Genomic DNA, 27,319 nt, shown 5'->3' with positions numbered 1-27,319 from the left:
TCAACATTACCATAGCTTGTGTTTTGGGAATACCCTTCAAAATAGCCACTAAAAATACTTGCAAATACAACGTATCAGCAGAGCTGGGGCGCATCCCGTTCGCAGAGTCACCAAACCCCCATCTGCTTTGGAACTTAAGCATCAGTTTCTGAAATGACACACTCAGAGAAAAAACAAATATTAAAAATCATTATTATTATGTCGACTTCAAAAACATTTATAACTTCTTATTCAACTATCTTAAATCTAGCCACAACCATACAGATGTAGGTATAATTATATTAACTCAATATAGCTCAATACAAAATACCTTTATATTTTCATTATTCTTGATTCATTTATCCAGAAAATAAAAAGTCAACAAGTCTATTATCTACATCAAAAGTAGTATAGCGTAAAAGACTGTCAATTCAGTCACTAAAAAAAAAAAAAAACACTAATCTAATATTCTTCTACAATAACTCAGCAATATCCTTCAAATACTATTACTTATTTTATTTTATTACAGTAGACACAAGAAAAACAGAACTTAACACTGATCATGACAGAAACTAAAGAAACATTGACAAAAATCTAACAAAACCCAAACCGTGACTAAGGTAAAACAAAAACTAACCAAAACCTGACAGTACTCCCCCCTCAAGGGACGGCTCCCGGACGTCCCACCAGGTTCCAAAAACAAAAAGAGCCTCAAAACAGGCGGGCTGGAAGGGGCACGGAGACAGGAGCACAGCCCACCCTCGCACAGAAATTTTCGAACATAAGTACTGTATGAATAATACAGCAATCCTATCTCACCGTGCCACCTGGATCTTCCAGAAAAGATGCCACTAAGACTGGTGGCTTAATTGATGGCCTGGTACCCAATGCATTGTGCATGTACTGCCAGGTACCCACAGTATTTTGACCTCCTTCAGTAATTGACTGAGCCTGTTTTTGGGCATTTGTATTCCCTTCAAGAAGACATAATTGCAAAATTGTGACATTTTCAAAATTCATTTGCTATTGCATTTCAGGGGTAGAGCTAGAAAATTACCTTGTATTTTTTTTAGACTTGTCCTGTTGCCTTTCCCTCAGCCCAACTATTCTACCAATTTCACATTACTTAAAACAATTCAGCTCAAGAGCACATACGTAAAGGTCAATATTTGCATGTTATACTCTGATATTTTCTTATTACTTTTGTCTCGGGTGTGTTTCTAGACTAATGGGACAACAGCCAACGGACATGATTAATTAGACAACTAAATGAAAAACATACACCACAGAATTCTGACGTAACAATACTCCCTAGCCTCTAGCCTCAGTGTTGCTAGTTTGCTCTGACAGCATGTACAGTAAGCTATGGCTAGCGTCCACCAACAAATTAAAATCGACTAATTGTACAAAGTATAGAATATCTATTATAATCTTTGTTGTGTCACCGGGGTAGATGGTGAGAGTGAATCCCAAAACACGCAGACCACAAAATAAGGATTGAGATTTATTCCACAATGTTGCGTGGAAACAAACCACCCTAAAAAACTGGTTACAAATTAACACAACCGAGGACACTTGCAAAAGGCATGGAGAAAAAAAACATTAACGAAAAACGCTTGCTAAAAGCAAGGAATAACATCGCAAATACGGTTTCGCACAAAATTGAAAGTACAACTTAGAATAACGAGGCAAAAGCACACACGCAAAGATATTACTTACAGGCAACGGTGAAAGAAACGCGAACTATAAACTAGTGTTGTGCCCTACTGTGCCGAGGCGCCGATGCGTGTGCCGAGTAAACCGGAAACAAATCTGCAAAGCGCGCATCGAGGCATGTGTTGATTACGCTTGTGGCCACGTCCGAAGCCTCGGAACGCGCGTTGCTACGTCCGAAGCCTCGCCAGACGGGCTTCCTACGTCATCGCCAACACATAGTTTCGCGGGTGATTCGAAATAAAATGCCGCACCGAGACGACAATGAGCTCACAGGTGACACTGACACACCCAACTCGCATCTTCAAACCTCAATTCAATCGGATTTGTTTTGCAATGGACGCACCCGCAACGAAAAAGAAGAGAACATCCCCTGTCTGGGATCATTTTGAGCAGATCTATCCTAAAAAGGTACAAATTATAATAACCAGTGTGAATATATATTGTAAATTATTGTGACAACACAGTGTATCCCTTGTTTTAATGTCTTTCTTCTACTTGCTGATATTTCAAAAGGTGAAGTGTAAACTTTGTTCTAAAGAACTTACCAAGAGAACACCCTTTAGCCTCAATAAAGCACAAGAGGCTGAGAGGAGGCTCACAGCTGAATGTGCGACAGTGATCCGGCACAGGGCATCTTCCTCCTCCTCCTCCTCCAACCCATCATCTTCATCAACACAACCAGACACATCAGAAGCTTCCCAGCCTGTGGAGCAAGGTAATATTTGATACATTCTAATGGTGTTAATTAAGCAATAGGAAATGAGCGGCAGTGCATTATTGTGGGATAAGGCATTATTTTGCTCCCATCTCTACGATGGGCAGCCAGAACTGCCTGTTGGCTGTTAGTCTGTTTGTTGTGTCTTAGGTGACAAACTGTGGCGGCGATTGGACCACACAGTCATGCAGAGGAGGACCCAGAGTGAGACCGCAGATGCGACTGTGGAGGTCCACACTTACCTGGGGGAACCCAACATAAGCAGGATGTCAAACCCCCTGGACTACTGGGAGCTGCACAAACATGTCTACCCAAACCTCTACAAACGAGCAATAACCTTTCTCTGTACCCCGGCCTCATCCGTCCCTTGCGAAATACTATTTTCAAAAGCAGGAGAAATCCTATCTAAAATAATAAACCGTTTAAATCCAAAAACTTTGGAAATGCTAGTTTTCCTCAATAAAAATGAATGAAAGGTGTGTCTTGTTTCTTGTTTATATGTCAATGTCTAAAATAAAGCAATCATTCTTTCAATTACCACACGCACATTCATTCACATCCCAACTCCCTGCTCTTTTGACCCCATCAAATCCATGGTATCATTTTAATCACTGTCTGTCATGACATTTATTTTCCACATGAAGGCGCAATAGAACAAATGAAGCCTCATGATGCTTCGGCCCAGGAGCGAACCAGTTGGATGGAAGGCCTCATTGCTTCATGATGCTTCAGTTTACCATCACTACTATAAACCCAACAATTAATAAAGGTCAACAAAGAGCGACGTCGTAATACAAGACACGTGAAAAACTATAAATAATAGGCTATGAAAACGCAAGAATAAACACTTATCAGCACGCCAGTGAGCAAGATGAATAATCTGGCAGTGGGCAGTAGTGGCTCAGTTGCTTTTAAAATCCATTGATTGGTCATGGTGAACAAGTGCGGTAGTGGAGGGAACGCCCACCAATCACTCAGGCACTGGAATAAAAAACAAAACTAAAAAACACAGAGGCCTGAGAGCCGAGCTATGACAATCTTGAGTGTCATTACCATGAAAATCAGTTTGTCACAGTATTCAGAAGCAACAATACTACCTAGCTTCCAAAGTCTGACACTGACGACATGTAAGGCAGCTCTATGGACATCCAGGCATTTCCACACTCGTCAACGAAAACTGTAACTTTTTGTTGACTAAAATTAGACTAATAAAATTGTTTTCTGGGACTAAAATAAAAATTTAAATGCTAGTTTTCTAGTCGCCTAAAAATTGACTAATTTAAAACAGGTGGAGGTTGACTATGATAGAAACAAGTGGGATTGAAACTGGACAAAAACTGAGGCAATATTTTAAAATGGCGGATACAATAAACATGGTGAAAACATACAGAAAACAAAACCCCCACCGTATTGTATTGCTTTTGCCTTACATGTATGTGTGTCCCTTTTCTTTTTGCTCGCAAATATTGTTGTAGCCATCGTTGCCGAGGTGTGTGTAGACCTCTGTCGTCTAGGGAGGTTGGGGTCTGTCTTGGTGTATGAGGGCCATAGGCCCCTGGTCGGTGACCACACTCCGAAAGTATACAGAGAATTGGGACACTAATTAGTTCTTGTGAACACGCAGTTGTAGGGCTAAGAGATGAGATTTAAGGGGTGGTATTGAGATTGGGCCAAAATCTAGGCTCGGCATCTAACTTAATGCCACATTGGCTTGGGCCAGCCCTGGCAATCACAACTGCCAAACAAACAAATATGCAGAACACACCCTAATATAAACTCCTCCTCCAAGCATCTCATTTTTCAACCTGTCTTTTTGTAATTTGTTTTAAAAACAATAACCAAACAAAGAGATCAGTGTCCACAACAATCTAAATAATGACACCCACTGTAGTAAATTGACAAACAAACAATCTGTGAGGACCTATATGGACAGTCTGGGTAGTTGTTTACTCTTTCGTCGCTAAGTAACAGGGTGTGTAGGTGTTATTAGCCAGGCATGAAAAACACAAATCGCGTATTTTAAGTTTTAAGTCTTAAGAAGGACCTTACAAAGGTATAGCCATACTAATTCTCATCACTAGGCTATTAGGAATTAATGTAATAATGTGTTGAGGTCAAAATGTATGTACAGTAGATAACTTGCAAAAAAAGATGATGTAAGTCAAATGAAACTTAATTGTCAACATGCCAGTAAAGCTTGGCAAAAAATGACGGGAATGTTTCTTTAGCGCTGCCTACTTCCTTCTACCATAAAAGAATAACAAAGCTTGGTTTTATAACATATTAGTGTAGAGTTACTGTATGCTGTGTTTAGTATTGTAGGTGTAGTGTGCAGTATTCACATTGAGGGTCATTTAATATCTGTAGTTCACAGTGGATGGGTTTGTAAACAATGTCCATTTCCCCACTGGTTTGGTTTGCGCTGCCATGGTAAATGTGTGCCAAAATGTGTTGCAACAAACCACATAATGTCGCTGTCTCCTCTTAATGGTATAGAGTAGAGTAGAGTAGAGTAGACTCAGAGTCCCTCCCAGATAACCGTGTTTCTCACCTCGCTAAGGAAATTCTTCTAGACCGATTGTATCTGGAATCTCGTTCTTTCTCATCCACTTGGGGCAGGATCTCATCCCCGACCCAGAGAGGGCACTGACTGAGGAAGAGGATGAGGTACTTATTTTCATCCCAAATGGTTCATGGCCGACTGCGAACCACTCCAGTGAGAGCTGGCTTGAAGAAGCCCTCAGTACCACCACATGATCTGTAAAAAGCAGGGATGCAGTACTGAGGCCACCAAATAGCCGAATAGCCCGTATCAGGAAGTTTGGTACCCTGCACTCCCAAAGCATCCCCACAAAACTCACCGAGGGACACGGTCGAACGCTTTCTCCAAGTACACAAAACAGGAGGTAAAATTTTGGCATGCGTACTTCTTAACTTTGCACCACTGGACACAAGCAAGCATTAAAATGACAGCTAGAACATAAAAATCAGCTAAAACAGCAACTGCACCCCTCCGTGAGTCGTCACCTTATCGTGTCCCAATGATCCTAGGTGCTATGTTGTCTGGGGTTTTATGCCCCTGGCAGGGTCGCCAATGGCAAACAGGTCCTAGGTGTGGGACCAGACAAAGCATGACTCAAGCAGATTCCATATGATGAGCAATAAAAATGGATCGTGGTTTCCCTTGCACGCGGGTCACCGGGGTCCCCCTCTAGAGCCAGGCCTGGAGGCGGGACTCAAAGGCGGGCCTTAACCCATGGGGTGAAAAGGCAACGTGGGTCCCTCTTTCTATGGGCTGACCACCTGTTTTTTGATTTTTTTGGGAATAGCGTCGCCATGGTAACTTGGAATTCTTAGAAAAATAATGCCGCAGCGAGTCAGATCGAGCCTCATCGTTTGATACCTCATTTGTGCCGGTGCGATCTACGGTACGGGCCGCATTTTTGCGGAAAATAATAAACCCTTTTTCCCTTTTTCTAGGATAGTAATATGTGCCTGCTTGTTTCGCTTGCTCCGCTCAGCAGGCCTATAATTAACTCTCAGGAGGGTGGAACGGCGAGTTCCAGTCAGTTATGCTTGTCATTAGCCAAAGCACAAAGAAAGAAGGAACATAATCGTCTTACATGAATGCTTAATGATTGTAATTGTTGCATGCTATGTGAAGCAAATTAACCTGTCAGACTGGTGAGTAACCCGGACACATGCTGCATAAAGTGGATGGAGAGCAACTGACGCACATTTTTCTTCAGGCATTCGGGAAAAAAATAGTGATTTCATCGAAAAGAAGAAAAACAAGGTAAATACAAACTTCCCCTGCCCTTTCTATTTTGTACATTGTCTTAGTCAAGTCATCTATTTATATAGAAACATCACATTTTGTATTAGTTTTTAAGCACTGTGGATGGATGGATGATTTTCTGTGTTACGAGGAAGCATTTGAATTAATTATGAATTCAATTTCTCTACAGTCTGGATGGAATTACTGAAGGCCGTCAGATTCATCGTTCTCCTTCTGGGTGCCTTTCTCTTTTTCTGGAATAAGGACTACACACAGTCTTTGAACTTGTTTCATAAAGTAAGAATTTAAAGCAATTCACACAACTTGTAAACACATTACAAATTATTCTTTAATGACAAATTCGGAATGTGGATTTATGTGTAATAGTGAAATACTTTGCAGCTATTTTGAGGCAAGTAGAAAAGCATTAGCCATGCATTTTAAACTACAGTGGAAGAGTATGATGAAGTATTTAACTCCCAAATATATTTGAATAGCTCTTAAAATGTATAGCTCTTATTTCTTTTTGCCGTTGTTGCCATTTGCTGCTGTATAGTCAATATTATTCAGCTATTGCAAGAGTCAGAAAAAATAGAGATGAGACTGACATATGGAAACATTTCTAAACAATGTAAACCAAACTGAAGTAAATGGGCATTTATTGAAGACAACAAAACAGCTACTATTTTGACAAAACTCCATTTTGGTATTTTATGTGACTCAAGCATGTTTTTCTACTTTCCAGGAGCTCAGACATAGAAAAATAACCCACAGTCATGGCAGAGAAAAAAGGAATGGTAAGTAGTGTTTAAATGGGGACTTCACTAGGGTGCAGTATTCTTAGTCAAGCAATTTGCTAATTAAAGCAATGCCTGAAACTGAAACTGTTTTTTGTTTTGTTTCATCCCCCGCTTTAGCCATAGAAAACTGTTCTGCAGCAAATTGCTCTACAGGATCAGTGGACATATTCTTCTCACTTGACCCTCTAGACTTTACAGCAAACAGGTTCTTTAATCAACTGAGGGATAGTCTGGAAAATGTCCCCTTACCAATCATTGTCACAGAGGACGTATTACTGCTGGCAGGCATAAATTTCACAACAGGTGACAGTCTAAAGTTGCCAACTTGCCACTTTCATTTATTTTTGTGTTTTAGTTAATCTGTTAGCTAACGTATCATGTAAATTTCTTTTCAGCCTGCTTTCAAAACTCTACTGGAGGCCATCAGTGTCATTGTGAGGATGACTTTTTCTGGTCAGCTGACATTTGTGACACCTACGGTGCATGCAGCAATACTATCACACAAACCTGCAACTGCGTAAATGGAATTCCAAATAGGCAGTTCTGTGAACCAAGTAAGTGTCGCTTATATGAAACAGTTGCAATAATATTAACATATATTAACATATAATCTAGGATGACCAAACCTTCTCTTTTACCCGGACATGTCCGCTTACTTTGAGATTTCTTTGAAATGTAAAGTGCATTACAAATTAAATTTATTATTATTATTATTATTATGTACACCCTGCCCGGTTTTTATAGTTTTTATAAATTCATGAAAACATCCGTTTTCATTGTTTTTGACGGGACCAATATGCATGTGTTGAACTTACTGACGCTTTGCGCGACAAATGTATGTAACCTGGACACAAGTGGCGGTCAAGACCCCAGAAAAGATGTAGTTGTTGGCGTTAGGAGAGCTACAAGTGATAGAATGTTTTATGATACGTGAGCTGCTTAATGGGCTCTTTGCACAAATTCACTACTTCCTGAACTCAGTACCACTCCTTCATTTCCTGACTTTCATGATTGGACAAACTGATTAATCGAGGTGTGCCTGTCCTCAGTAACCACGATGACAATGGCCAGACACACCTGGATTAATCAGTTTGTCCAATTATGAAAGACAGGAAATGAAGGAGTGATATTGAGTTCAGGAAGTAGTGGATTTGTGCAAAGAGCCCATTGGGATGGAATATGAATGTTAAAGTCGCCGGACCGAGAGGTGACCTGTGTTGGCCATTAATATTCAATCTTCAAGACATCCACCCAACACTACTTAGCGATTGAATCTCTAAGTAGTGTTGGGTGGATAATGGAACTAGGCACCAGGAAGCATGAAGAAGATGAAGTGAAGGATTAAACACCAAGATTTCAGATCCAGAAGAAAGTTTTATATATAAAAAAAAAAACAATCTAAATTGATTCAGAATATTTATTGTCATTGTCACAAAGAAACATCGCAACTTCGTTTGGAGCATCCATACAGCAGAAATGGTAAAGTGCAAAGTCCCACAAAATAAATACCCATAAAATAACCCAGTGTAAACATTCGACACAGTATAAGTCATAGTACAAAAAAGACTGAGCGCACTTAAGGTCTTGTCATTAATAAAGTGCAGAGCAGAAATATTCAGATACTTGAGAATGACATCGTGCATCAGTGCAAAACCGGATGATTTAATCAAATATTATGGTCGTCAAACATTGAGTAAGCAGGATAAATGGACAAAGGGAGTAGTGACATTCTGCAACAATGCAAACCGGTTCAAAGTTATTGTTGTTGTTGGATGTAATTATTGTCCATAATGGGGAGCAGAGAGGGAAGAGGAGCAGAGTTCAGTAGCCTCACAGCCTGTGGATACAGACTGTTGGCCAGTCTTGATGTTCTGGCCCGTATGGACCTGTACCTTCTCCCTGAGGGCAGCAGGTGCAAAAGGTGGTGAGCCGGATGGTGCACCACTTTTTTCCCCCCACATGGGATTATATGGCCACTGTATATGCTTATGAGTTGAAATGTCTCAGAATTTCTTTACATGTTACTGTTAATTGTTTGTGCTTTACAGGTATCATCACAACTCCCACACCATCCATATCAGGTACTATTATTATTATTTTTTTTACATTACTCCTATCAAAGGTACTTTTAGATCACTCACACTAAAATGTCAGATCTAACATTCAAATATCAGTGAAAGACATTTATGGTCCGAAATATTCTTAGGACTGTATAACAGTTGTAAAGTGCCGTTTATGTTCAGGCTGGTGTAGTAAATACTAATGGACTGTATATATAACACAATATATAAATTAGGTTGGTGAATTTGGCTTATCAAGGCAGGGAAGTAGACACCAATCAACTTAAAAGTAGTTAAATGTCCCCAAAAAAATAATGGGTAAAAAAAATTAACTATGCCATTTGTCTTCCTTTCAGCATGCCTTATTTGTCTTTTTTTAATTATTATTATTAAATTATCATTATTATGTATTTATTAAATTTACTTTGTGTGTACTGTCGACAAAAATGTTAGGAATGGTAAGGGGTTTTAATAGGAAACTCTTACATTAAATACACATTTACTCAATTGTTTAAAGTTAGTTTTTCGGTGAAAATTAAGTAAAAATTATAAAATACAAACATGATAACTATGAGTTAAGCCAGCAGTTTACAGCGAAAACTCTGGCTCCAAATAATGAATGGCCCAAATGTAAACTAATTCCTGTTGTCTTGCCTCCTATGCTCCTTCTCAGCATCAGTAGACATTGTCTTCATGGTGAACGCATCAGTTCCATTTCAGTTCATTGATATGCTGAGGGCTGCTGTGGCGAATGCCCCCTCCATCTTAGAATCACAGAGAAGAGATTTAAGACGACTCGACTGGAATCTGACCACAGGTAAGAATTTCGTTTTTTTCATTCATCTCCTCAAAAATTGTTACTGGCTTTTATAATTCTGAAATTTGTAATAGCTTATTAATGACCGTTCTGTGATCAATTCCTTTTTAGTTTGTTATTCAAATGCAAACACTACTGGAGAATATGAGTGTCAGTGTGAGGATTCATTTAGATGGTCATGTGACATCTGCGACACTTTCAATACATGCAGCAATGAACGTACACCATCGTGTGACTGCATCCGTGGAATTCCTCAATTTTTACAGTTCTGTGAACCAATTTCAGGTAAGTGGATCTTATATAAAAATAGTGAAATAGAAGTAGCCTAATAAAAGTCAAGCATGACCTATTTCCATTCTTTCAATTTTTATAAAATGTTTTTGTTCATTTTTGCTCCACAGTTATCTCCCCATGTCAAGTACCAACAACAGAAGGTAGTGTACTGTATATGATCATAAGTGGGACACTTTTTGCGTTATTTCACATAAAAGTTGTTCTTCGAAAACAAGTGAAGGGACTACCATATAGTTAAGTAAAATAATAGGACACATTTTTATTAGAGCTGTAAAACAATAAATTTTTTAAATCAGATTAATCACATCTTCGAATTTGGATTAATCACGATTAATTGCTTAAAAAAAAAAATAAGGCTTTTTTATCCCAAAAGAATTCCTGCCAAATTTGAAGAGCACCAGTTATGTGTTCATTCTTTTGACATTTAATGTTATGAGGACATCTTCAAAAAATTTTGATCCACTGCACACACTCACCCTCCTCTTTTTCTAATCAGTTAATTACTTGAATGTGATACGCAAACATTTATTAAATGCTTTACTTTGATGCATGTAATTATGTTTATTGCTAAAACACAACCTGTGCTACCTTAAACGTAGCCATCCGCTGTCACGCTAAAGGATAATTTATGGTCAAAATTGATAGTGGAGATTAATCTGCGTTAATTTATGATTAATGCGATAATTTTTGGTGATTAATTAATCAGTTAACGCTTTAACTTTGACTGCACTAGTTTTTATACACTTGCGCTTCCCTAGTGACGGTTGTAGCTTGATTCGCACCCGGGTTGCCCTTTGCATCACTTACTTAACTATGAGAAGCTACGGATATCCATTTTACCATTCAACATTGTGGTCTCTATTTTTGAGACCAGAGCAAATCCGGCGCAGCGAGCAGAGTCAATCTGTGTAGAGGCAGGTTAGACATTCAGTGAGTCATTTTTGTGGATATGTGCAAGCTGTTTTATTTAAAAAGAGACAGCTTGTGCAGAATCTGTCTGCCTGTGCCATTTCCGCGTATGTCTATGAAAAAAGACATGCAATGAATGGCCCTAATGTAAATTAATTCCTTTTGTTATGTCTCCTGTGCACTTCTTCAGCATTAGTGGACATTTTTCTCATTCTGGACACTACACCAAACGGCACTAAGCCATTAGAAATCATTAATCAATTGAGGACTGCTGTGGTTAATGGCTCCTTACCATTTGAGATAGAAGAGGATTTAACACTGATAAGCTGGAATTTGACCACAGGTGAGAATTTCTGTCAGTTGATTGGTCTCCTGGACAAATGTTGCTGGATATTTCAAATTTCACGTTTTAGGTTACTAATAAACAATGTGACAACAATATCATTTCAGCCTGCTATCCAAACTCTACTGGAGAACATCTGTGTCAGTGTGAAGATTCGTTTGGATGGTCATGTGACATCTGTAACACTTTTGATGTATGTAGCACTTCAAGTACACCGACATGTGACTGCATATATGGATTGCCTCCATTTGGACAGTTCTGTGAACCGGTTTCAAGTAAGTGGGTCTTTAATGAAAGTGTTGAAATAACAATGGCCTCATAAAAGTTAAAGGTGGGGTCTTAAGTTTTGACCGTTTCTGTTTGTAAACAAACAATTCAAAACGGACTCCTCCCAACCCCCCACTCTCTCATCAACATTGCACCTGCCTTCAGCGACACGCCCCCCGCTCTGTGATTGGCTGGAGGGGTAAACATTGACTTCTGCCCAGAAACGTCCCTTTTATGGCGAAACACAACAAAATGGCAAAATACAGGCTGGGGGAGTGGGGGTCGGTCACCACACATTAACACAAGCCCAGCGGTGTTGATTGAGAAGGATTTCATGTGTATACATCCAGTGTTCATGAAGTGTTCATATCTGAGTGAAAACTTAAGACCCCACCTTTAAGCATTGTATGTCCATTATTCTACTCAATTCCCTCTGCTCACCCATGTTGATATCTGGAGATTGATGAGAAAAATGCTTTCGCGTTTATGTTTTGTTGTCATTTTTACTCCACAGTTATCTCCCCATGTCCACCACCACCAATAACGGAAAGAGGTATTGTACTGTTTTATAAGAGGTGTGACTATGTTTGCATTATTTCACATGAAAGTTATTCTTGAAAAACAACTGAAGGGATTGTGATTGAAGTCAAAGTAAAGCGCATGCACTGTTTTCAATACTTGAATGTTTTAGATACTTGAACTGTGAAAGTACCCTTTAAGTAGTGATGGTAGAATGAAGCTTCATGAAGCACTTGCAATATTTTTTTTTACTCCTCATGATCGTGTTCTTGGTTTAAAGATCAAAGTTAGTACATTGGAAATTGATTACATTTCCACTGCATCTTTAAACCAAGACTACCATGTAGAGAAGAAAAAGTGCTTCATGAAGCTTGATTTGGCCATCACTTAAAAAATGAATGGAAAAAGACACTGTATACACCTTATAAACAACTTGATCCAATCCAGTCTCCTACCTAATGAAGTATTCTTTACAAACATTGCCACTGTGCCCTGCTTGGTCTGACCCATAAAATCTCTTAGCTACCTCTGGCTTGACATTTGTAATACTGTGTCCATTTATAGTCATTTTTCTAGTATATTTATCTAAAAGGGATTTTGTGTTGTGGGCACAGTGATCTACTAGAGATTGTTTTATTGAAGCAGACAGTGTATACTATATATAGATGTGATGTAAACTGCTGTCATTTTTTTCTGTACTTCTCCACAGCTTTAGTACACTCTGTTTTCAACATAAATTCATTAAGCATTGAGCCAACAGAAATAATTAAAGGACTAAGAGATGCTGTGGCTATTTTACCAGTAGACATCACGATTGAAGTAATACTGACCAACTTTATTCTGACCACAGGTGAGAATGTGTTTCATTTTTGTTGCTCTATGTTTTACAATTTTCTATTAGTCATTGTTGTGGTGTCAATTTATTTTCAGTCTGTCATTTGAACTTTAATAATGAAGAGCAGTGTGAGTGCGGGGATCAGTATCTATGGCCATGTGGGATCTGTGAAACATTTGGTGCATGCAACAGTAACAATATGCAAACTTGTGACTGCATAAATAGAATTCCTCCAGACGGCATATTATGTGTACCAAGTAAGTGCAGCGACTCTCAAGATGTTTCAGAATCAGAATAATTTTATTCATACAAAGTACATTATTATATGTCTACTATGGCTATAACATTTGTTTCAATTTTTCTCCTCAGGCGTCGCCGCTGCATGTCCAACAGAAAGTAATGTATCTGTAATATATATAACACCTATAACTAATTCTCAGTACATTTTCATTCACATGGTGCTTATACAATTTGAATTAACGTAGACTGCAACATTTGAAAATCACATAGGAATCACATTCTTGACAATTTTTTAGAACTTCCTTTCGAAAAACACCATTCAGGTCTTAACGCCACTACAAACAGAACATGTTGTTTTTTTCAACTAGCTGAAATTACTTTACTAATTTGTAAGGAAAAGTACAGTAATTACAGTTCCTTTATTCTTGCTCTTGAGTGAAGAAGACATTTGGGTTTGACATAAAACTATTTATATAGTGCAGAGCAACCATCAAAGACATCTATCCATTAAATGTGGCGCTTATTCTCTAGATGGTCACAAAACAATTTAAAAATAAAAAACCCACAAAAGCAACATTTAAGGAGTCCCAAGGAAACATTTGCAACAATCAGAGTGAGATGAAAGCGTAGACGAATATTTACGGTGTTACCTGTTGGCCATAATAAATGGTAAAAGTAAAAATATAGCCACCTCCATTGACAAACAGCTAGTACGAGTACTGTGATGCCAGTGAATATGTAATGGCATTTTGATGAGTGAGGAATTGTAATACACAGTATGTGAAAAGATGATGAATTGTCTTTACCGGCAACAAAGTCATGTCATTTTGCCTGCACTGATGATTCAACAAAAAAAAAAAAAAACTTTCACATTTTTAATAGAAAATTTTTAATACTACAAGTTCTGCTATGATTGATCTTGCTCACATATTTTTTACTTTCATCACAACCTGGCATTTGTATTAGGGTGTGTGGACTTTTTGTATTGATTGAACCTCAAAATAAAATCTCCACTGTTGATCTCGTCAAAGCCCACATTTTCAGTAGAGAGCAAAAATAAAGGAATTGGCCTCACCGTTCTAACATTTTTGTACAGGAGTGTCCTCCTGAAAGTAATTTTGTGAACCTGAGTTATATTTGTGAACAAATGATGGAATGTTTGTGAACTTTTACTTATTCAATTTTGCTCTACAATGCACAGGTCCACCGACAGTGCCCCCGATAATAGACGGTAAATGAGTTATACACAATTGCTTTTTTTTTCCCCTCACAAAAGTAATTGGACTAACTTGTATTGACAATCTGCTTCTTTATTTTAGTGAGGTCATTGTCATTCACCTTGGATATGGAGTTTGATGACGCATTCAACGATGAAAATAATAATGTTCATCAGATATGTTTAAATTCTGTACGTTATAATTTCTCATGAACTTTTCAAAGAGGGCTTGTAATTGTTGATGAAATAACTGTTGAATCTTTGTGCTCACTGTCTCAAACAGATTGAAACACAATCTAGGATCCATATCACAGGTTTACAGTCATCAGATCTTTTAGCCTTCAGGTACATTTAATTCTTTAATCTGAAATTCTTCAATTTTTTCACTTGTGGTGGGTAGACTGATCCAAATATTCATAATATTGACAGCAAGTTTGTATCAATGTTTGATTGATACTAACGAGCTGGGACCGATACAGTAGTTTCAGTTTTGCCCTTATATGTACCACTGCAGTTTGGTCAAACTTGTGACACAAGCGGTGTCTCAGCGCCAAGCAGGCGCTCCCACAATACCTCTCCCCTCTCAAAAGTGTCGGTATCGGCGATACCGGCCCTGCACTTACTCGGAATAGGATTGACACCAAAATATGCATTATCGCGCACCACAACTTTTTTTTTTAACTTTATGTATCAAAAACTATCAGTCTCTGCACCCAAGCCAACAAACACATCTGATATCTTAAAATTGTAAACACTTTCTAATATCTTAAAATAATCGCCTAATCACCAGATTTTTCAAGAAACACAAATTGAAGCATTTGCATCATGAGGAGATGATAGAGGCAAAAAAATGACTTAGGCAATTTTAAGAGGGTGACGATATGAGAAATATGGGATTGACGTAATTTAGCATTTACAACTAGATCAGAGCTAGTCCTGAACAGTGCCCGCCTACTGATGAAAGAGAATGACAGATACAATTATTTCATTAGGTACAGGGACAGGAGTGACTTAATTCAATATGAAATAATTAGATCCATCCATCCAACTTTTTTGGGCTTATTCGGCCTTATACGACTAATAAATATTGAAATAATTAAAGAGGAATAAATTAAGAGGGAAATAAAATAAATATATTACATATTTAAATAATTAAATTGGAAAATAAATCTTTCATGACACATGCAATTATTTCATTATTATTATTATTTTGGTCACTCCTAGCCCTCTATATGAGAAAAATTTGACTTATTTAAAAGTTACTGTTATCAAGTTCTCACATAATGTTTAATCTGCTTTTAAATGTTTTTATATAGGTCTGGTAGCACCATTGTTGACTTTGAAATTACTGCAAATACTTCAATTCAAGAACCAGAGGTTGAAGCACTTCTAGTGGGAATATTCAATGACCTGAAAAATGTCTTTCCTGTGGTGTTGGACAGTAAGTAACTTTAATGTTCTCATCGGAACACAATGAAAGACCTTGTCGTATCGTCTCACCATGAATTGTCTCGAAAAATCTTACACAATTTTTTTTTTTATCAAAGGTGTTGATGAATTGACATCTGATCCAAGAGATATATTTTTCCAAGAGACTGTGAATTTTACATGTGGCCCACCACCAGAGGGAGCCGATTTTACTGTCACTTCATCAATGTGGACACTAGATGGTGTTATAATAAATGAAGATGATCGACACAGGTTTTCACAAGCTAATGGATTGGAAATGCTTACAATCACAAATTTCTTTACCACTGATGAAGGTAAGAAACACTTGAAATCTATTATGCACTTTTAAAATTAACATGTAAAATGTACTGTACACGTATGAGTCTAGTAATACATATTTGTAATCTGCTGGCATCATTTAAGAAAAAGCAACAATATTTAAACACCTGATGTTATTTAAAATAATTTTGTCTTTATTGTCTTTTTTTAATAGTTTTTATTATTTTAAAAACACAAAGGAAGAAAAGAAGGTACAGATTAATGAACAAAAATATAAACATAACTTTCCAAAGGCATCTCCTATCAAATACTTCCCAGCGCCAATTAAATGAAAAATATAAAAGAGACACCTACTGTACATAATTTAAACATTGGTACATTCCTATTTGAATAAATTTTCTCTTTTTTTCATAAAAACAAAACAAAAAACAGCAAAAAGACTTAACCAAAGACAAGAGAAATACAATTCATCACAACACAAAAACAAATATCACAAACATAACCAAAAAACACAAAAATAACCCCCCCAAAAAATCTGACAAACAAGCTAAACCAAGATCTACGTAAACAAAGCAAATATAATTCATCACAACACACAAAAAATATATACACATATACACATATCGTAACTATTCTACATACTCACACATATACACACAAACACAATATATTCCTGGTGCAACTTTCTGCATACAGTCTTTATGGAAGAGAGAAAAAACTCCCAACAATTCAAAAGACCAAAAAAAAGAAGAGAAAATAAGAAGACAATAATTCATTGACAGAAATGGTGAATAAATAGCATATCTAATACATTGATTTAACTCAATAATACTAATAGTATTGGGCTAATTACAGGTCCTCAAGTATTTGCTGCCAAACAAAATCAAACTGTTTTTCGTACATTACATTACATTACATTACACTTGCTGGAAGAGTTAGCGGTGGAGTCTTTGATTCACAAAACAATTTCATTTCAGGACTCTATGAATGTCAGCTGTTTGATGGGGATTCAAGTTTCCGGCAGAACATTAATGAAAGAGTCGTTATTTTGGTAACGCCCACAATCCAGGTAGTACCCCGCCAAAACACAATCTTGTGTGAGGTTGGGCAGCCAGTGTCAGTGCAGTGCTTTGTCCAGAGGCCCTACCAGGTGGTGTTTAGAGGTGTCGTAAATTCAGGTAAAACAGAAAATATAATACAAAACAATATTTTGCATTTGTGAAATTCTCTTTTATTTTTTGGTTCTAACCTAGGAAAAGGAACATATTTCAGCATAAAACTCCAAGGGCCAAATCCACTAAAGGTTTGCGTAGCTTTTGCGCGCCACTTACTGCTATAAATGGAGCAATCAGGGAGCGTGTAATCCACTAAGCACGCGCAGATGGGGAAATTCAGTGCTAACTGCGCAGCCAACCAAATTGCGCCCCGTTGCGCCGGTGGTTTTTGCGTACGTAAATAAGGTAATTTGCATAAATTTGGCGGAGAAATTGCCTTCCTCTATTCAATTGAGACTCATTGATAAAAACAGCATCTAATTCACTAACGCCAGCGCTAATAGCCACACCGAATTTGAGTGACGCAAACAACGTTTGTGGAAGGCTGGTGTAAACTTCCTCGAACCTGTGCCTCATAGCAGCAGTGGTTGTGGCACAGAGAAGGCAGTGCCCGTCCCCCTGCGATCGTTTTCACATGACAGATGCATATTGTATGCCCATGTCAACCTGTGAAAATATAAAGAATGATTGCACCCATATTTTGTATTTTAAGAACATTAAATGAATGAACGATTGACGTCGTCGTCCTCTTCACAGCTTAATGGCGCTAAATGAGGAAAACACTTTTGCACCTCCTCGATCTTTAAGCCCACTTTGTGATAGTTAAATTTTTCTCGCAACTGTTATTAAACTGCCCTGTTCTTGCCGCAAATCAATTGCCATTTGTGGTAAATCAGGCACAAATTTTCTCCTTACTGTGAAACTTTGTGGGTGTGCGCTGGTATATAATTAGAGTAATATCCTTAGCGAATAGGACGTTAACAGGGAGCAAGCTGCGGGTGCAGATGCGGAGCAATTTCTGGCGCTGTTAGGGGCGCATTCTTAGTGGATTAAGCCCTAACTGAAGATAATTTTAAGTAAGTAATTTTTGGCCTTTTAAAACAATTATTTAAATTCAGCAAGTGATCTTTTCAGATCAGTTCCAAAACATTCCACAAATTAACACTTTTTACAGAAACACACCTTTGCTTAATATTTTTTATTGTTTTAATTTTTTTGTAGACACTTGTACCCCTTATGTTTTAAGGACTCTCTCTAATTTCCAACAGCTTCCGAGTCCTGTGGCAGAATAGATTGTTGTGTACTTTATACATTATTTGTGCTATTTTAAATTCAACTAAGTCGTAAAATTTCATTGTATTTGATTTAATAAATAGAGAATGAGGGTGGTTCTGCATATTTTGATTGATTTATAATTCTTTTTTTTTGCAGTTTGAAAACAGGATCGGTATTTGTTCTATATGCGTTTCCCCAAATTTCCACACAATAGAAAACATTTGCTTTCCAAAATTATTATTATTTTTACTTAAATTGATGTTAACAATTACTGTATAACTTTCACAGTGTTGGTTTTGTCTGTACATATTTAGAAAGCGGAAACAGCATCCAGCAACTGATAACAATCACACAGGAAGACTGTGATAACGAAGAAATAATCATCACTTGTCAAGAGATGGAATTTTCTCAATTCAGAAGCAACACAACATTGCGGTTGATCAATGATGGTAAGTATTGAGCCAGAAATGACAACACATTTTATACTATACTGTTAAACCTTTTGGTTGTTCCATCACCTAGGTGAACCTGAATTGTCTTTCCAGGTGAATTCACATGTGTTGGTGATCCAGAATTTGGAAATGGATTTTTAAATGAAGTGGGAAGAGCTTCTTGTGAAATAAATGATGAGGGAGAGAGAACTGCCATTTGCAGGGCAAGTGGCGAATGGGAAAATCGAGATGACAACTGCACCATCCAGAGGATTGCGCAACTACTCATTCAATCTCAGGTGAGTTGATTACCTTGTTATAAGAGAACCAATCAGATCTATGTCCTTAAAAGGGATTTCTGGGTTTGCATGAAGGCAGTGAAATCACAAATTTTCTACAATGATTTTAGTACAGTGTAAGGACTGGAAACCTGTCAACATTAACATATTCAAACCCAAAAATGTATAAATAAGTTTTTTAATACTTTGTTCTGCACTCCCAAAAACGTATTTATATGTTTTTGTATACTAGAGCTTACAGAAGGCTTTGATACAGCTTCTGACATGAAGAGGTTGCTTAAAGCAATGATAGTTATTACAAAATAGCTAGCAGGTGGCAGCAGAGTATAAGAGATGAGCCAGGGCCATGTTGCAACAAGCTCTTTTTCACATTGTTTCCAACAGGTTTGTGAATAATGATGAAGCTTAACTATATTCTAATGCTTATTGCTGCAAAACAGAACAGAAACAGATACAAATATACTTTTTTTTCCTGATGAAAGAAGAGACTCTAATCTTTCTTTTAGGTTCCATGTTTTTATAGCAATAGAACAGAATATTCTGTGGGCCTTGCAAAATCAGGCAAAATCCAGTAAAGGCCAGAAGCGAAGGGGGTTGCTTCAGAGAAAATGACTGGGAGTGAATGAGATAAATGGATTATTTCACGGTTCTGTATAGAAAATCTTGAGTCACGTATTGATTATAGCACCTGTTGTTCTTCTGAAATTTCAGTTTTTGACTGAAATGACTTTGCCAGAGTTCCTCGATGATCTCAGCAATGCCACTATCGATCTGACTGTCGAAGTGACTCAATCGTCTAACAACATTGAGGCCATCATTAGAATTTTCAACAATGTGGCCAACTTTGTAACAATAACTGTTTTCACGTTAAGTCAGGTGTCTATGGAGGTATGTGCGTTCTTTTTGTGTCATCTCACACAAACGATGTTTAAACAAGTAGTAACTTTCTAATTTTTTCCCCTTTTACTTTAGGATGTCCTTTTAACTACAGGTGTCCTTACCACAGATTCGGCAATAGAATCATGGAATATTCTTAACCTTGAAGCTGTCACAGAGTCTATAGACCCAAGAACCATCACTCCCAGAAATGAGAGTTTCAGTTCATTATTGTTGTTTGCTCTGGAGGGTATAACACGTAGGCTTGTCAATGCATCCTTTGGCATTGAAACGCCTTTGATTCTCTTGAACAAAACTACATTCATCAACAATTTCAACGGGGACGTTAATTCTACAGTGGAGATAGAAATACAGGAGGCTGATGGAGCAACAAACCTCACTGTGATAACCTTTGAAAGTATGAATAATATACTTCCTCCAAGAGATGAGAACAACTCTTCGGGCAGGGTCATCAATGGGAGAGTCGTACTTGTTCAGTCTGACACCATCATCGACAATGTCACTTTCACATTTGACATAGTCAATGGTAGTCTGGGAAACCCACAGTGTGTGTTCTGGAACTTTTCCCTTTTTGGCGGTCTTGGAGGATGGGATGATGAAGGCTGTGAACTTGTTGTCAGAGAGGATGAAACAGTCACATGTCAGTGTGACCACTTGACCTCATTTTCAATCCTCATGTCACCTTTTTTTCCAGATAGTGAGCTTTTGAGTTTCATAACCTTCATTGGCGTCGGCATTTCCATGGCATCCTTAGTTCTGTGCCTCTTGATAGAGGCGTTTATATGGAACAGAGTTAGAAAGGACGATTACCAACACTTGCGCAACATTACCATTATTAACATTGCACTGTCTCTATTGATTGCAAACATTTGGTTCATTATTGGCGCAAGTATCTCGGAAAATGATCAAAAGAATCCAGGTTCATGCACTGCTGCTACCTTTTTCATCCATTTCTTCTACTTAGCCCTTTTTTTCTGGATGTTGAATTTTGCCATGTTCCTATTCTATAACATAGTCAACGTTACCATTAGAAGCCTGCCTAAAGGACCTATGCTTGCTATTGGATTCTCTATCGGCTATGGGGTGCCACTGATTATCGCAAGCATTACTATAGCTGTCACTGCACCGAACGATACTTATATTCAAGAAAATGTAATCTGCTGGCTCAATTGGACTCAGTCCAGAGCGTTGCTGGCATTTGTGATACCGGCACTTCTTATTCTTTTTATAAACATTATAATTCTAATTGTGTTGCTGGTTAAACTGCTGCTAAGTCGAGCGTGGGGAACCCTTGCACAAGACAATGAGAATACTTTAGCCACAATTGCCAAGACCTTGGCCATCTTGACACCGTTTTTTGGAATAACTTGGAGTCTTGGAGTGGGAACCCTAATCAACCCAACTAATATCGGAATCCACATTGCCTTTGCCTTCTTTAATTCTCTGCAGGTGAGTTTCTGATACAGTTTGACTTTATTTTAATCAGAGGTGGGCATTCCCGTCATTACTGACAGACGCCTGTTTTTCTGCCGAATGACGAGATCCTATAAAAAAAAAAGATGGACTAAGCACTGACGGAAGGGTTTTTTCGTTTGTCAGTGTAATCGTCAGTCCATTGCTGGCGGACGACCATTATGCTTACGAGTGATGTCCACCTCTGTCGTTCCTAAAATCGTGGTGACAGAGTGACAACAGAAGCATGGTTAAAATGAACCAATGGACTGCTGGACTAATAATTACAGTTTGGTTCGGCTTAAAATAATAACGGAGTGAAGATGATGGAAGTCTGCCCAGACAAATGTCCAATGACGGACCAGCATTTTTTTTTAAATGCCTACCTTTGATTTCTCTTTTAATTCTCATGCATCCAGATTACGGTAAAGTTTTGTATTAGTATTAGTAGAAATATTAAGAAGACCAAATGCATTTGAATAAGCCCATGCAACAGTTAAATTGTTGCAATGTTTAACCTCACTTTGTTTAAATTTTTTGTATAAGATTTTTATCCTTTGCAATCGTGCATTTCTGTATTTACACCCATCCAGTAAGACTGTAAATGCCTACATGTAAAATCTGGTGTGTGTCTCACTGGGTCCACTTTTCATTAGTTAGTTCACCTACACTGCTCTGTCACAGTTTTTGCAAAAATAATATCTTAGTTTGAAAAGACTAAACACAGCGGTCCCCAACATTATCTGTTTTACAAACACATATTTTAAAGGTATTAGAGGGGATTCTGCGGCGAACGAGTAGCCCAACGGTACTGGGTTTTCTTGATACTGCGCATGCATAAACCCCCAATCAATAACGAAACAGCTTCGTTATTGATTGGCTAGAATCTAAAATTCCCCGCCACGTCCACAGTTGGATTTTTATTTTTATTTTTTGCTAACCATGATTACAAGTCCGTTACCGGTTGATAAAGCGATTTTTAAGTGAATCAGACAACAAAGGAGATAATAGTCTCTTCAGCATTTCCTGGTTTGTGCCTGGGGCCTCCTCCTGCTGGGAAAGGAGGCATCGTAATCCAAAATGTTGCAGCCAGAAGTGGCTCCTCTCAATATAGAAAAGAGTCTCTGCTCTGAGCCCCTTCTGGGTCACCAAGATTTTCACCTTGGGGCAGCGTGGCTCAGTGGTAGAGTCGTTTCGCAAACACTGAGGTTGTCAGTTCGATCCCAGGCCATTGAGACCGCATCGAAGTAGCCTCAAACAAGATACTGAACCCCCAGTTGCTCCTGATGCTGCGCCATCAGTAGGTGGATGAGTAGTCAAAAGGTAAAGCACTTTGATGGCCTTGTAAGGTGGAAAAGCTCTATATAAATGAAGTACTATGCCATTATAATAAAAGTCCTCTATACACCATTCTGATATTGGTAATCAGTTGGGCATTGCTGAGCGCCGTGCCAAGTTAACAGCAGTAAACTATGATCACCTGGGCCAACTAGAGGTCTGCTTGCATACATTGTGCGCTTTGATGTTCTGCATGGACTCTAGCAAATCATTTTCAGCTTCCACCATGTCAAAGACCGTGCACCTCTCGCACGCCCAATTTAAAGCCCATTATGACAATCGGCTGTCTTCACACACACCCTCGGTATCTAACTGTGCGTGTCTGCAAAAATTCCAGAATAAAGAAATCCCGCCCATGCACACAGTTAGGCCGTGCTTTACGCCGGACTTGCACTAGACATCAATATAGAGCAGTCAGTGTTCAGTTTTTTACTGTATGCATGTAAGGCGTCACCCTGGCAATCCAAATGAACCTCTTTATAATTTTCAATTGCATTAATCATATTGTGCAAAACAATCCAAGAGTTAAAAAAATAAAATAAATAAATACCACTATAGTGCCCCTTCAAAGTTGGTCATTCAGAATTGCCTGAAACCATGAGTCAATATACACACATGAGCTTGAGAATGTTTTATGGGGTACCAAACTCATCTAACATGTGAAACTCTCATTTTAATTTTATAAATCTTTTGCCTTTGTCTCTGTCGTTGCATAGGGTTTCTTTGTATTGGTTTTTGGAACTCTCTTGGTCAAAAAGGTATGTGCCTTAATGCCAAAATGAAGAAAAAAAATCTCAATTGATATATGTACAGCACTTAAAGTATGTTGTGTGACTAGACACAGCCTGAATCAACTTCCAGATGATCCCATAACATGATTGCCAAGTGCTATTTTTGTATGTGCTTGGTCTGAGGAAAGTGATCAGAATCCACATTGTATTTTAAATGACTGAATCGATGACTGTTTGTGCTCTAATTATGCAGTTAAAACGCAGTCACAGTGACAAAAACAAAATCGCTTGTGATTTGTATTTTATTTTTTTTAGCATTTGTGCAAAGATCATATCTTATCAGTCCCACAATTTTGCAGTTTTTTTTAAGATAGCTTTGTGCAGTTAATCTTCACTAAACTATTGGTTATACTCAATGGCAGTATTTTATTAAAAGTAAAAAAAAAATCCTGCTAAACTCATCTACCTACCTGCATATAGCTAATTTTTGTACACTAACATTTTCAGGTGCGAACTGAAATCCTAAGGCCATTTCTCAGGCTGTCTCAAGCTACTGCAAATGGGACCAAGGTAATAACACAGTTTGTGAAAATTTTGGTAGCAACTCACATATCCTTTTGCCAGTCATGTATTGATGTGTGGTTCTGCTCATTCTTTTAGAACACGACTACTGGAACTTAATCAAGTGGATGGCAGATTTTTAAGAACTTTGGAGAAAAAGGTATATAGTGTATTTTGAAAATTGTGCAATGTACTCCTTATGATCTATATCTATGATCCATTCAAGCCTCATTTAGCATTTTGGGAATTTGGCAGACCGCGCTGCACCATTTTGGGTATTCTGGCAGACTAAGGGTGTTTTCTTTTACACGCTACCTGCGCGCCTGAGAATCTGGTGGCTGAAAGTAGACTAAACTTTACACCTGCTGGAAGCAGGTCTAAGTTGAGGTGCAGGTGGTGTAAAGCAATTTTAGTGAATTTGAATGAGGCGCGTGTGGTGGATGTCATCATATTTCATTCATGAAAAAGACAACAATATGCATCAAACTTTCTGAATCATTTATGACTTGTATAAATGTTATATTTCACACATCATTTCAAGGGACCATCAATCATCCATTTATATTTGTCCACTTACCCATTGGTTTCCATTGACTTTCCTTCCCAGCCACCTCAACCATGATACAAGAGACTTTTTTTTTCTAAAGAGCTCAGTATTGTTCATTCGGTAATGTCATCATCTCATGTCTCTTAATTGCATCGTTCCTAGCTCCCCACTCCTCAAAACATTCAAAGCGACCCAGAAGTTGTTCTCATGCCGCCATATTAAGGAGCATCTCAACTGTCTTAAACGTACAATGAGATGCAGGAGCCGAGCATCGAGGAGCTTCCACCGGCTAGATTAAATTAAGGGACATTAATGTAACCTCTGCGGAAGTCTTGTAGCTCCCCTATGGCAACATATGAAAACGGGCAAGACAGTGCTCCAACACAATACGACCACAATACGATATTGGTGGTTTTAACATGCATCAAAATACGACCAAGTGTTACGTTTTCTAGTTTATCGACCCCCTAGGCCATGTAAATAGCAAAAGAAAATAGTAAACTGAACCATCACGAGAGTTACTGGGACTCGAACCCGGGCCATGTGGTTGGAAGACGAGCGTCTATCTCACTGAGCTAACGGGCCAGTAATGGGTTTATTGCTGACAACATGTTTTGTAATCTCAACAACCTCAACCTCTTCCATTAGTGTCCCATGTGAAGACGTAACATGTACAACCTCACTGAACCCCTAATACTAACTCCAACCATTAATATCCCTTCCTAAAAGTGACAGCAAATTCCCAAAAGTGACGATGAATTGACATCAAGGAGTATGCGCAGAACATACCAACGTCTTGTTCGTCTTGTGACGTACCTGTCGTGTAATATGCTCTATTTGGTCATATTTTCGTGCATGGTAAAACGACCAATATGGTCGTATTGTGTTGAATGACTTGTTGAAACGGGCGTGTACTAGCTGGACTGCAAACAATGCAGGACTTCAAATTAAATAGTTATAATGCCTGTTTGTGTCGTTTCTTGATTACTTTAGTTTGAATATACATATTTGGCTGAGCGTGTGTTCTACTGTTTTTGGAGCACCGATAACAGACTTGATTACACTGGCTCATTATAACTACGCTGAACGTAATAATGTTTCTAAGGTTTGTTAGCTGCTATTTCGCAAAGCATTTGGTCATATAGGCTAAAGAAAATGAAAAACGTTTTGATAGTTCTTCAGTTTCTTGCATTCAAAGTAACACACAAGGAACATATCTCCATCAAATAACGACATCGAGGAGCAATCGTCTCAATACACCAAAACATTTTAACCAGCTCTCTCCTCGCTCTTTTGGTAATCTCTTTCCTCCTCGTCCTTCTCCTTGGAATTTCTGGTGGTAGGTGGTAGGATGTAAACAAAGGATCGAGGACCTAGGAACGTGCAATTAGAGGAATGAGATGAACCCTTATTCTCTCTAGCATTTCACTATTTCTAGTTTGCCCACATCACTTGGACCCATGTTTCTCCATGGGTCCTTGGGGTGCTGTTATTGTTTCTATAAAGTTGCTCTCTCTTGTTCCAATTTAGTTGAAAGCTATCACAGTACAACCCATCAATCTTTTTTCTGTACTGCTTGAACATGTTCAGTGCCACAGGGAGCCTGAAGCCTTTCCCAGCTACAACATGGACTGGTTGGCTTTCAGTTTTTCTTGGTCATAGATTGAGTATTTTGTTGATGTGTTTTTTTTTCTCAGATGGCAACAACTCGTCATCTGATGTCAATTCATCATCTCACGCTGCCTGATTTTGATGACCACCGCACACATCTCTGCTCTGGCTTACCCAGCAACAAATGGTTCCAAATACTCTTTGAATGCTGAAGGATAGATAAGATGTCACATTTCTGTTGCTAAAGTACTTTAATATTACTTGAACACTGAATTATATTTGTCACAGCCCCTAGGGGGAACATTTGTAAGCTATCTAGCTATGGCCGTATATATTTGCAAATATTAACCAATGTTCTAGTCCTGAATATATTTAAGGAACTAGATTCATACATACGTTGTATAATTAAGTAAGTGTGATACACTTGTACATACATAATGTATTGGAGATATTTTATGTGTCTTCTCTCTGTATCTTTCGTATTTTAACTTTCTGTTTGTTAATGGAACTATACTGCAGAGCGTTTTTTCCCGTTGTTAAATGTTTAAGCTTATTATATGTAAGCTATCATTAAAGGCAGAGTATGTAGTCAACTGCTAGCAAGATTGGAATGTAGCCTCCCCCCCCCCCCCCCCCACACAGATATGAACCTAGGAGGTACATAAGACACGTCCCTTTTGAGCTGCGCGCCAATGGCGACGCTAAGCTAAGAGGTGCAAAGACGTCAACGCATTCCGTGTGTGGATGGCAAAAAAACTAAAAACAAAGGATGCTGGCACATTGTGCAGCATATAGTTGCGCACAGCGTCCTACAATTATGACAAGGAACTGGGAATAACATTGCTCATGTAAGAATAAATAAATAAACAAATCTGCATTTTTAGCACTGACATAAAACGTAAACCT

At 38.3% G+C, this 27,319-nt stretch overlaps 1 protein-coding gene across 1 annotated transcript; it reads left to right on the top strand.

The window, feature by feature from the left end:
* Nucleotides 1-6,104: 6,104 nt before the first annotated feature.
* Nucleotides 6,105-26,977, top strand: LOC147158320 (uncharacterized). The gene is made up of 29 exons (XM_086061230.1): nucleotides 6,105-6,206; nucleotides 6,379-6,485; nucleotides 6,934-6,985; nucleotides 7,106-7,291; nucleotides 7,384-7,542; nucleotides 9,037-9,069; nucleotides 9,722-9,865; nucleotides 9,977-10,150; nucleotides 10,267-10,299; nucleotides 11,259-11,411; nucleotides 11,519-11,686; nucleotides 12,193-12,231; nucleotides 12,907-13,047; nucleotides 13,128-13,289; nucleotides 13,402-13,428; nucleotides 14,474-14,503; nucleotides 14,592-14,680; nucleotides 14,772-14,833; nucleotides 15,805-15,929; nucleotides 16,036-16,251; nucleotides 17,194-17,394; nucleotides 18,861-18,995; nucleotides 19,092-19,276; nucleotides 19,988-20,164; nucleotides 20,249-21,622; nucleotides 23,680-23,721; nucleotides 24,202-24,264; nucleotides 24,355-24,415; nucleotides 26,500-26,977. The coding sequence occupies exons 2-28, from the start codon at nucleotides 6,384-6,386 to the stop codon at nucleotides 24,373-24,375; spliced, it is 4,293 nt and encodes a 1,430-aa protein (XP_085917356.1). The 5' UTR covers nucleotides 6,105-6,206; nucleotides 6,379-6,383; the 3' UTR covers nucleotides 24,376-24,415; nucleotides 26,500-26,977.
* Nucleotides 26,978-27,319: the final 342 nt, after the last annotated feature.

This window comes from Leptonotus elevatus, chromosome 18 (assembly GCF_054856555.1).
Source record: "Leptonotus elevatus isolate MCC_2025b chromosome 18, RoL_Lele_1.0, whole genome shotgun sequence".
NCBI lineage: Eukaryota > Metazoa > Chordata > Actinopteri > Syngnathiformes > Syngnathidae > Leptonotus > Leptonotus elevatus.
Note: the sequence above shows the minus strand (reverse complement) of the source record. Positions and strands in the feature narration are given on the sequence as shown.

Bases quoted from the DNA above. Each gene is read 5' to 3' on its own strand.
- LOC147158320 (XM_086061230.1), top strand. From the start codon at position 6,384: ATGGAATTACTGAAGGCCGTCAGATTCATCGTTCTCCTTCTGGGTGCC. The intron at 10,300-11,258 runs GTAGTGTACTGT...GCACTTCTTCAG, and splicing joins TCAAGTACCAACAACAGAAG to CATTAGTGGACATTTTTCTC. The intron at 12,232-12,906 runs GTATTGTACTGT...ACTTCTCCACAG, and splicing joins ACCACCAATAACGGAAAGAG to CTTTAGTACACTCTGTTTTC.